Source organism: Cervus elaphus, chromosome 1, assembly GCF_910594005.1.
Source record: "Cervus elaphus chromosome 1, mCerEla1.1, whole genome shotgun sequence".
Classification (NCBI taxonomy): domain Eukaryota; kingdom Metazoa; phylum Chordata; class Mammalia; order Artiodactyla; family Cervidae; genus Cervus; species Cervus elaphus.
In genome coordinates, this window is record NC_057815.1 from 91,863,641 (window position 1) to 91,875,918 (window position 12,278).

Here is a 12,278-nt window from a genome sequence, read left to right on the forward strand (position 1 = left end):
TAAAACAGATTGCAGATGACCAATGGAAGATCAAAATCAGACAGCAGTGACTGAATTTCTTTTCTTGGGCCTCACAGATCATCTCTATCTGCAGATTGTCCTCTTTTTCATTCTTCTTTTTGTCTATCTTGCCACTCTGGGTGGTAACTTGGAGATGATCACTCTCATATGGATTGATCCCAGACTCCACACGCCCATGTATTTTTTTTCTTAGTCACTTGTCCTTTGTAGACTTGTGTTCCTCTTCTTCCATTGCCCCCAAGATGCTGTGTGATATCTTTGCAAATCAAAGAAGCATCTCCTTCATGGTTTGTGCTGCACAGATGTTTTCCTTTGGTCTTTTTGTGGCCACTGAATGTTTCCTGCTGGCTTCCATGGCCTATGATTGGTATATGGCCATCTGTAAGCCCTTGTTGTACACACTCATTATGTCCCAGAGGGTCTGTGTGCAGCTGGTTATAGGCCCTTATGCTGTGGCTCTTGTAAGCACCATGACCCATACGATTCTCACTTTTTGCTTACCCTTCTGTGGTCCAAATGTGGTCAATCACTTTTTCTGTGATATTTCACCACTGCTTCCCCTTGCGTGTGCAGACACCCGGATCAATAAGTTGGTGCTTTTCACCTTGGCTGGAGCAATAGGAGTGCTCAGTGGCCTGATCATCATGATCTCCTATGTTTGCATCCTGGTGGCCATCCTGAGGATCCAGACTGCTGATGGGAGGAGGAAAGCTTTCTCTACTTGTTCTTCTCACCTGGCAGTTGTCTCTATCCTAGGTGGAACTCTTTTCTTCATTTATGTTCGACCCAGCTCAAGTTCCTCCCTAGATATCAATAAAGTGATTTCTCTCTTTTACACTCTGATTACCCCCATGTTGAACCCCCTCATCTACAGCTTGAGGAACAAAGAGGTGAAGAATTCATTCAGTAGAAAGTTTGAAAGGGAAAACTGTCCAATTGGTAGGTGAAATAGAAGTCTATTAATATTTTAGTGTAGACACTGGTGCAGAATGTTTAGTGATAAGAACACTAGCCTGGAAATCTGAAGCTGCATGTGAGTCCTGGCTCTGCATGTTCAAGATGATTTGAGAAATGGTGTAGTTCTCAAGGTGTTTTTTTTTTTTTTTTTCCTGTTCCAATCTTGTTCTTTGTCACGTGAGAGTGTTTTAAAAACAATATAGAAATGAATTGAGACTATAAATATAAAAATATACTAGAAGAAACTGAGTATTTTTACAATTGTGGATATGTGAATTCTATTTAAAATGGGCAAACTCAATGTTACAAGGAAATTTTCATGTACCACAGTCAGTGTTAAAGAGAAAATAATGAAACAAAGAAAATATTTATGCATGTGAGCCAAGTGATGGATCATATCTCTCTTACATATGGGTTATAGAAATAGTCCCAGCTGTGGAATATGCTGTCTCCAAACTGAAAGAAGCCTCCCTGGACACTCAAGTTCTTTCTTCATGAATTTTTCTTTGTAGGGGGTGTTCTAACATGAGCACTAAACCTAACCACTAGATCTGTAGATATTTACCTAATGTGTCAAATTTCGGCATCTTAATGAATTTTCTCTCATTCTTTGGAGAATATATGTTGCAGGAAAGATCCAATTGTGACTCTACATTAGATCTGTTTCTTTTACCTTACCCTTGTTTCCCGTTCCTTTTGTTCATTTAAAGGATACTCTTTATACATAATGTCCTGGGAACCTGTCCCCTCTGCCAGAATATTAAACCAAAATGCCTTTTTTTGGGACCCTGTCCACCTGTGAATGGCTATAGGGAGGAAGAAATTAACACATCCCCTCCCTGAGTCTTGCCATTCTAGGAGCTATTCACAAGACTAATGGTCTTTTTACCTTATTTCCTCACCTCCCCCTCCCTCATCTCTTTTCTGTAAAAGAAACTGGCATCCAGGCCATGATAAGATGGTTATTTTGAGATGTTAGTCTGCCATGTTCTCAGTCAGCTGAGTTTCTGAATAAAGTAGTAATCTTTGCTTCAACACCTGGTCTCTTGGATTTATTGGCCTGTCATGTGGTGAGCAGAGTGAGCTTGAACTCAGTACCACATGCATTTTACCAAGACCTCAAATATTGGAGCACCTGTTTGTGTAACTTGCTGTATTCATGTAACGTTATCAGTGAAAAGGCCATTAAATATTGTATCCACTAAGTGTAGTGGAGGGGTAGGGGGTGAGATACCTGCAGACTATAGTAAGGAATGAAATAGGGTTGACATAGCCTTAAAGCAATATGATAAATGAATATTTTTGTTCATCTTACATGAAAGTAAGCTGTTTCTGATCTTTTTTCTTCTAATCAGAATGGAAAAGACTACATTCCTCAGATCATGACTGCATGCCATGTGCTGGAGCTCCATTAAAGTGTCCTGTATTGGTGGAGCGCGGTCAGAGGACTGCTGCTTACTGGGACTGGAAGCAGTCTACAGGCATCTTTTTTTTTTTGGTATTCATTTTTTTTAAATTGAAGTATAGTTGATTTACAATGTTATGTTAGTTTCATAGCTAACATAACTAACCCCTTACTTTCTTATGTGGTAACCACAATGTCTCTAGTGTGTGAATCTATTTCTGAATGTATTTTTTAAATACATTCATTTTTATCATTTTTATACATTCTTTTTAGATTCCACATATCAGTGAATAGCATATGATATCTGTCTTTCTTTGTCTGATTTACTTCACTTCATATAATAATCTGTAGGCCCATCCATGTTGCTGCCAATGGCAATATTTCATTCTTTTTATGGCCAAGTATTATGCCACTGTGTATATAAATACCACATCTTCTTTATCCATCCATTGATGGACAATTAGCATGCTTCCATGTCTTGCCTAGTGTAAACAGTGCTGCAGTGAATATTGAGGTATGTGTATTTTTTGAATAATTTTTTTCTGGATATATGCCCAAGAGTGTTATTGCAAAATGTTATGTTAACTTTAACTTTAGTTTTTAAGGAACCATCATACTGTTTTATATAGTGGCTGAATCAATTTATATTACCACCAACAGCAGAGTCCCTTTTTCTCCACATCCCTTCCAGCATTTATTATTTGTAGGCTTTTTATTGACTGCTACTCTAACTGACATGAGGTGATACCTCATTGTAGTTTGATTTGCATTTCTTTTATAGTTGCAATGCTGAGTGTTTTTTCACATGCCTGTTGGCTCTATTATGTCCTCTTTGGAGAAATGTCTAATCAAGTTTTCTGCCTCCCCCCTCCTTTTTTTTTTTGAGGGGAGAGCTTCCCTAGTGGCCCAGGAGGTAAAGTATCCAATTGCAATAAAGGAGACCTGGGTTCAATCCCTGGGTCGGGAAGATCCCCTGGAGAAGGGAATGGCAACCCACTATAGTTTTCTTGCCTGGTGAATGCCATAGACAGAGGGGCCTGGCGGGCTATAATTTATGGGGTCTCAAAGAGTCAGACATGACTGAAGCAACTTAGCATGCATGCACACCAATTTTTTGACTGAGTTATTTGATTTTTTTTACATTAAACTGTATGAGATATTTGTATAATTTGGGAATTAGTCAATCCCCTGTCAGCCACATCATTCGCAAATATTTTCCTCCATTCCATAAGCTTTTTATTTTGTTTATCATTTCCTTTGCAAAAAAATTTTAAGATTAATTAGGTCCCATTTGTTTATTTTTGCTTTTATTTCTGTTACTCTAGGAGACAGATTGAAAAAATATTGCTGCAATTTATGTATTTATGTCATAGAGTGTTCTGCTTATGTTTTTCTCTTCAGAGTTTCAGAATATCTGGTCTTACACTTAGTCTTTAATTCATTTTGGGTTTATTTTTGTATTTGGTGCTTAGAATCTTCTAATTTCATTCTTTTACATGTAGTTGTTCAGTTGCAGGCATTCTTTTAGAGTCATCCAGTTTCCAGATGGTCTAGACTGCTGAATTAAATAGAGAAATAAGGTGACTACATCTTATGCACCCTTTGTATCTTTGGTAAAGGCATTAATTTCTCGATTTAAGTATCCTGGAATCATATCATTTCCACTGACTTTAAGAAGTCTAGATCCATGTAAATCCATGGCTGATTCATGTCAATGTATGGCAAAAACCACTACAATATTGTAAAGTAATTAACCTCCAACTAATAAAAATAATTGGGGGAAAAAAAGAAGTCTAGATCCATAACAGAAACTTCTACCACTGAATTTCTCATGAAACTGGATTCCCTTCCATTAGTGTCTTTTTAAAATTCCTTTAGTGGAAGGCATGCCTTCTAAGGAAACACAGTCACCCAGTATCTTCTTTGCTCTTATATCCTTGAGTTGGAAATTACCTGGCCTAAACGTTATTTTCTCATCACTTATCATATTAGTGGATTTTCACAGTTGCCAGATTCATTGTGCAATAGTTACCACTGCTCTCGATAGTTCTCACATGTTAGAAAAAATTGCAAAAGCCAATGCACAGTTTTCAACTGTGCTCTACCCCAACTCGCTACTGGTGAGTTTTAGTAGTTGCTGGGCTAGGGCATGCTAATGGTTATGACTGCCTCATTCCACCAGCAATGGACTCTCATTTCCATTTGTCTGGTGAGTGGTCTGATTCCAGGAACCCATTCCAAGAATCTGCTGAATGCACTAGTCAAACAAGTTACTAAGATAAGTTGTTACAATTACAAAACCTAAACAAAATTTTGTACATATATTATAAAACAAACAAAAACACTGATGTTTAATGTGGTGAAAGCTTGGATTTTTATAACAGTTAATCTGCTACTGCTTTTTCTGAATAATTTCAATAATCTGAATTAACTCAATCTATTTACATATAAGGTTCAGTGAATTTCTAATACAATGAGATGGGAAACACTTTCCAATAAAATTTGGAAATTGAATTTCAAAAAAGTATCCTATTGGAATGGCTTGCCCTAAGAAATTTTAGTCCTCATTTACCCCTTGAATTCAAGAAAGAACTCCAAGAAGAACAGATCACTTAAGACTTGAGGTCATATATGGTCCTGTAAAGACTGGCTACAAATCTAAAGATCAATTCAGTTAAGAAATCTGGACATCACTATTCATCAGGGAAATGAAAATCAAAACCACAATGAGAGATCACCTCACATTTATCCAAATGGCTAATGAGAAAACGATGACAAGTAACAAGTGCTAGCAAGGATGTGGATAAAAGGGAACCCTTGTGCACTGTTGTTGGCACTATAGATAGGAAAACTAGTGCAGATTGTACTTTGGGAAACACTATGGAATTCTTTCAAATAATTAAAAATAGAACTGTCATACGATCCAGGATTTTCACTTCTGGGTATTTATCTGAAGAAAACAAAAACTCTAATTTGAAAAGGTATTTATTGTAGCATTATTTACAGTAGTCAGCATATGAAAGTAACTTACATGCCTTTCAACAGATGAATGAAGAAGATGTGATATGTAAATATGTATGTATATATACACACATGATGAAATACTACTCAGTCATAAAAGATGAAGTACCCATTTGTGACAATATGAATGGATTTAGAGGGTATCATATTAGGTGAAATACTGCATGATCCCACTTATACATGGAATCTAAAAAATAAAATGAACAAACAAACCAAAGCAATATCAAAACAGACTCAGAGATACAGAGAACAAATGGGTAAATGCCAGAAGGAAAGAAGCTGAAAGGAGTGGGCAAAATAGGTGAAGGGGATTGAGGTATTCACCTCCAGTTATATAAAAATCATGGTATATAATATAAAGCATAAGGAATATAGTCAATAATAGTGTAATAACTTTGTATAGGACCAGATGGTTACTAGACATATCTTAATGGTGATCATTTTTCATAATATAGGCAGATATCAATGTTCTATGCCATACATCTGAAAGTGGAAGTGAAAGTCGCTCAATCCTGTCTGACTCTTTGCGACCCCATCGATTATACAGTCTATGGCATTCTCCAGGCCCAAATACTGGAGTGGGTAGCCTATCCCTTCTCTGGGGGATCTTCCCGACTCAGGGATCGAGCCCAGGTCTCTCACACTGCAGGCGGATTCTTTACCAGCTGAGCCACCGGGGAAGCGCGATACGTCTGAAACTAGTGTAATATTGTAGGTCAGTCTACATTTCAATTAAAAAATCTTTAATTTCCTAATAAAAAAAAGAATAAATTTCAGAGGCGAGTTATTTTATTGCAAAGGCAAGCAGTTGATGACCACCGATTTCTTATGTGCCAAGCCTGGTCTTCTCCTGGGAAGGTGACAGAACCCTGAAGAAGCACTGGTTGGTGTGTGCCCTCAAAACAAAGTTATGGTTATGCCTTCAGTAGTTTGAAGTTTCACATCGTAAGTTTCTCTAAGCATTTTATTATCACTATTTTCAATTTTTGTTTTATATTGGAGTACAGTTGATTAACAGGCTCCCTAGCTGGCTCAGTGATAAAGAATCTACCTGCCAAAGCAGGAAACACAGGAGACATGGATTTGATCCCTGGGTCAGGAAGATCTCCTGGAGGAGGAAATGGCAGCCCACTCCAGTATTCTTGCCTGTAAAACCCATGGACAGAGGAGCCTGGCGGGCTCCAGGCCATGGTGTCACAGAGTCTGACACAACTGAGTGACTGCACATGCCCAATAGTTGATCAACAATGTTGTCTTAATTTCACACGTACAGCAAAGTGATTCATTTATACATGCACTTTCAAACTCTTAATTAGATTACTACAGAATACTGAGCAGAGTTTTCTGTGCTATACAGTAAGCCCTTATTGATTATCTATTTTAAATATAGAAGTGTGTACATGTCAATCCAAAACTCCCAGTCTGTCTGTCTCTCCAACCTTTCACCCTGGTATCCATAAATTCATTTTCTAAGCCTGTGGGTCTGTTTCTGTTTTGTATATCAGTTCATTTGCATCATGTTCTTTAGATTCCACGTATAAGAAATATCATGTAAGTCTTTGTTTGACTTACTTCACTTATTATGAGATTCTCCAAATCCATGTTGTTGCAATTGGCATTATTTCATCCTTTTTAATAGCTGAGTAATATTCCATCGTATATATGTACCACATTTTCTTTATTCATTCATTTGCTGATGGACATGTAGATTGCTTCTATGTCTTGGCTACCTTGGCTATTGTAAACAGCATTGCAATGAAAAAAAAAAAAATGAATCCCCTCTCTGATTTTAAGTTTTCTATCAAAAATGTGAAAGCTCTTTACTTAACACTATAAAACTTGGTGTCAAGGGACAAGATTACAAAATTTTAGACTTTCATTATTACAGTGAGAAAAATTGTTCTGTTATTATTTCTATCTTAATGCCATAAGCTTATATGGTAGGAAAAGACCTGGTTTATTTCTAATGATTTGACATGGAAGTTTGTAACAAAAAAAAAATGTATAAAATTCACTTTGAAAGTGTTAGTTGCTCAGTTGTGTCTGACTCTTTGTGAACCCGTTTACTGTAGCTCACCGGGCTCCATGAAATGCTCCAGGCAAGAATACTGGAGTGGGTAGCCATTCCCTTCCCTTCTCTTTCCAGGCCAGGGCTGAAACCCAGGTTTCCTGCATGGCAGGCAGGTGCATTACTGTCTGCGCCAACAGGAAAGCTTACTTCCATGTAGTAAAACTAGAAGACTGCGTTTCTCTCATAGTCTTTTTTGTTTTTTTGTAAGTCTAGCCAAGATGGAATTCTTAAGTAATCAAAGACCTAATCAAAACAATATGACGTGAAGGAAATTATTTTTATAAAACATAGAATCTTTGCTTCTAGGCATTAATGAGTGCTTATGTGGCGTGTAACCTTGTAAGTGCTTTGCCTGTAATAACACATCTAATTCTTCCAGAGTGAGCAAGCAATCCATCATCCCCATTTTATAGATAAGGATACTGAGGCACAGATAGTTAAAAACAAATAGAAAATAGACAAGGAAGAAAAAAAAAAAGCAAAAACCCCACTAGCTCAAAGGGACAAGCCATGGAGCTGGGATTTGAACCTAGGCTTCAGGATCCAGGCAGAGCACTACTCATCCCCTCTGTTGCTCAGTTTTTTTAGCTCATCACTCTCTATTGATGCAAATGAGGGCCTGTTTTTACAAAGAGTATCTAAAGGGGGAAAAACATGTCCCCCCCCCCCCCCCAGGAATCTTCTATTTGAGAAAAGACATTGTTTTGGAAATAACCTTGGCACAAAATCCAATGATAGTGCTTTAATTTTGTCCCTCAGGTGTACACTCTTGAGGGTTAATTCTTCAGAGACCTGGCTTTAGAGCAGTTAAAACTACCAGGAACATGCATGCCTTACTTGCACTGCACATGAGCCAGTGTTCAGGATAAGGTGTCTCTTGATCCGCAGACTCATCAGCATCGAGACTTATCTTCCTTACCAGGTGTTGAGGGTGTCATGCTTGTTGCAGACGCTGACTACCAAAATGGGAATTAAATCTTCCACACTGACTTTATGATGGAAACCAGAAATCCCTGGGTTTTGCTATTCATCTTGAAGCAGTGAACAGGAAAACAGATAATTCTTTCAGTGAAGTGAGTATTCCGTAGCTTGGGTATAAAAAGAAAATTTGAAACATGGTGGAAAGACTTCAGCTGAACTTGGCTTTAGGGAATATAAAACTCACCATCTCAAGTACTCCAAAGAGAGTGGTCGTTGGTGTTTAGTCCAGCTTTTCAGAGCACTAAGCAACTAATCTTTTGACTTTTTAAACTGAACTTGTCCCTTTTTCTTTTTTTTAACATTATAGAGATAACATAATGTCCAAGAAGAATTCTAAGGTCAGAGATGCCAGAAATGGAAAGTGCATAGAGATCATTTTCCTTGTTCGCAGAAGCAGATATGTGTCCTGGTCAGGTTCACATGCTGAATAGTGGCAGGTATGGCATCCTACCCTCATGACAATGTCCATAAATATCCACAACCATTGCCTGAAAGCTCTGCTTTCAGAATTGTTTCATATGAGAAACTTCACCAACCACTTCAGCTCACTTCCGTGACCCTTCCTTCTTCTGAAATCCTAGGGCATGTTTTATCTTGGACCTCTCTGAAATGTAAATTTTCCTTTTCTTTCTAAGTCCTGTCTCCCCAAACAAGTTTAAATTCCTAAAAATAATAACTGACATTATTAGTTGACATTTAATAAGCAATTGCCTTGTGAAAGTGAATTCTATAGATATTTTCTTAAATTATAAAAATAAAATAGAGCTGTAGACTTTTTTAGCTATTGTTCTATACCATAGCATTTCATGTTCCACATCCTAATTATTATATCTTCAAAATGTGGCATGTTTTGTTTTACTTATAGAGGGAAGTCAGTTGATTATACACATGATTTGACACTAGAATCTTTGCTATCTATACTGACACACCTTGGACTTCTTACTATAATTATAACAGCTTGATATCCTCTTCCTCAATTGATGAATCAGAAAAATAATATTTACCTTAAAATGGTGTCAGGGTTTCCCAGGTGGTGCTAGTGGTAAAGAATCCCCTGCCAAAGCAGAATAATAGGAGATGCAGGTTCGATCTGTGGTTCGGGAAGATCCCTTGGAGGAGGAAGTGGCAATCCACTCCAGTATTCTTGCCTGGAGAATCTGATGGACAGAGGAGTTTGGTGAGCTACAGTCGATGGAGTTGTAAAGAGTTGGATGTGACTGAAATGACTTAGCATGCACGCATGCAAAAATTGTGGCTAAATAAAAATTTTAAACATTTGACATTATACACATTTTCTTAATAACAGAGACATTACCTGTTAAAATCTACATCTTAAATAAGTTTTTAAATATTATAAAATTTGGGAAATAATCTTATTATTCTGGTTAACAGAATATGCTCATACATTTATAAAAATTATAAGTAGAAATCATCTAGAGATTAAGTCAGATGAGCTTAATGCAGGTGTTTTTTTATATAGTTTCCATAAAAAGTTGCTATGTGTTGTTTGACAGATTAATTAATCTCGAAAGAAGGGCATCTAAGTCTCTCCCAAGGCATTATGTTCCATTATTCAAACTATATGGTTGGTGAAATTTTCTTCACGCTAACCTCGATTTTAAATCCTTTTTCTTTTTGTGCCACTCTTATCTTCAGACTTGTCAAAGAGTAAACAAATCCAGTCTCTATTTTCAAGAAAACCCTACATAAGCATAAATATAATTGTCATGTGTTACAACATAATATTCTTCATGCTAAATAACCCTCTGGCATTTGTATACATTTACCTTTCTAATACTTTCTTTTCATAAGGGGGTAGATTAATATACACACATGTGAATGTTGTCTTCATAATATCCAAATGATACTATTCATTCCATCAGTAGAGGAACTGAAAATGTTTTTTATTTCTGTTCTACTTAGCTCATCCCAATGTCTGTTTTCAAGATCTAAATTTTCTTTTGTGTCTTACAATATCACTGGTAACTGTATTCTTAGGGGGTGTTCTTATCCTATCAAGCAATAAAGATGAAATACAAAGACTGAATCTCATATCAAATACAATTTTAGAACCCACAGGAGTTTTTGATATTGCAGTTAAACTGTTAAAGGCAGAGAGTGCTGACTCCAAAAAGATCAAGTATAAACTTGCCCAAGTTTATGGGATGTGTGCCCAAGTGACAAGGTCTAGTCCCTAGAAACATTGTCAACCAGTCTAACATTATTTCTGTAACTGCCACGTATATAGATTAAAAGAAAAAAAAAAACCAACTATAATTAGTTTAAAAGACTTTTATATGTGCTTATTGATTTTTAAAAATGCCATGTATTTTTTATTTCTTATATAGGTTACAAATGACCAATGGAAAATAAGAATCAGACAGCAGTGACTGAATTTCTTCTCTTGGGCCTCACAGATCATCTCTATCAGCAGATTGCCCTATTTGTCATTCTTCTTTTTGTCTATCTTGTCACACTAGGGAGTAACTTGGGGATGATCACTCTCACAGGGATTGATCCCAGACTCCACACTCCTATGTACTTTTTTCTTAGCCACTTGTCCTTTGTAGACTTGTGTTCCTCTTCTTCTGTTGCCCCCAAGATGCTGTGTGATATCTTTGTGGAGAGAAAGGGCATCTCTTTCATGGGTTGTGCTGCACAGATGTGGTTCCTTGGTTTTTTTGTGGCAAGTGAATGTTTCCTGCTGGCTTCCATGGCCTATGATTGGTATGCGGCCATCTGCAAGCCCTTGTTGTACACACTCATTATGTCCCAGAGGGTCTGTGTGAAGCTGGGTATAGGCCCTTATGCTGTGGCTCTTGTAAGTTCTATGACCCACACCACACTGACATTTCGCTTACCCTTCTGTGGTCCAAATGTTATCAATCACTTTTTCTGTGACATTTCACCACTGCTTTCCCTAGCATGCACAGACACCTCAGTGATTAAATGTATACTTTTCACCTTGGCTGGAGCGATAGGCGTACTCAGTGGCCTGATCATCATGATATCCTATGTTTGCATCCTGGTGGCCATCCTGAGGATCCAGACTGCCGATGGGAGGAGGAAAGCTTTCTCTACTTGTTCTTCTCACCTGGCAGTTGTCTCCATCCTGTATGGGACTCTTTTCTTCGTTTATGTTCGACCTAGCTCAAGTTCCTCCCCAGATATCTGTAAAGTGATTTCCCTCTTTTACACGGTATTAACTCCCATGTTGAACCCTCTTATCTACAGCTTGAGGAACAAAGAGGTGAAGAATTCATTCAGCAGGAGGTTTGAAAGGAAAACTATTTTTAAAGGTGGATAAAATAGAATTCTAATTGTGCTGCACCAAAGATGTTGATTTGATTATGTGTGGTTAAAAGAATACTGGAATAAGAAATAGACTGTTTTTAATCCCTAGGTCTGACAGTTGTATATACTGAAACTACTGCTTATATTGCTTTTTCTTCAGTCTTCTCCTTTGTAAAATAATAGGGAATACAAAATATTATATATATATATATATATATATATAAATATATATGGTATAAATGTAACATAATCCAGAAGGACATTTATGCATTCTTATATGTGGGAAAACAATCTAATCTTCCCCAGAAAATCAAATGGTATAAGGGAAAGTTCACCAGAGTTCATTAATAAAGGTTTCATGGACCTTGGTAAAAGCTGAGCAATGGAAAGTGAGTGAACAGTTGTAGAACACATGACAACGCAAATATGAAATTTGAATGGCATACAAAATATTATCTTAAATTTATCCAGATATAAAACTATCATCACTAATTGTCAGTCTTGTAAAAATTTTCAACATCATTTTAC

General features: G+C 37.1%; 1 protein-coding gene and 1 pseudogene across 1 annotated transcript; both read left to right on the top strand.

The window, feature by feature from the left end:
• The first annotated feature begins 22 nt into the window (after nucleotides 1–22).
• LOC122699939 lies at nucleotides 23–968 on the top strand (annotated as a pseudogene).
• Nucleotides 969–10,818: 9,850 nt separating this feature from the next.
• LOC122702757 (olfactory receptor 5G3-like) lies at nucleotides 10,819–11,763 on the top strand. Its single transcript, XM_043916560.1, has one exon. It carries the CDS (start codon nucleotides 10,819–10,821, stop codon nucleotides 11,761–11,763), a length of 945 nt encoding a protein of 314 aa, XP_043772495.1.
• Nucleotides 11,764–12,278: the final 515 nt, after the last annotated feature.

Excerpts from the sequence above, each read along its gene's own strand:
- LOC122702757 (XM_043916560.1), top strand. The coding sequence starts at position 10,819 with ATGGAAAATAAGAATCAGACAGCAGTGACTGAATTTCTTCTCTTGGGC.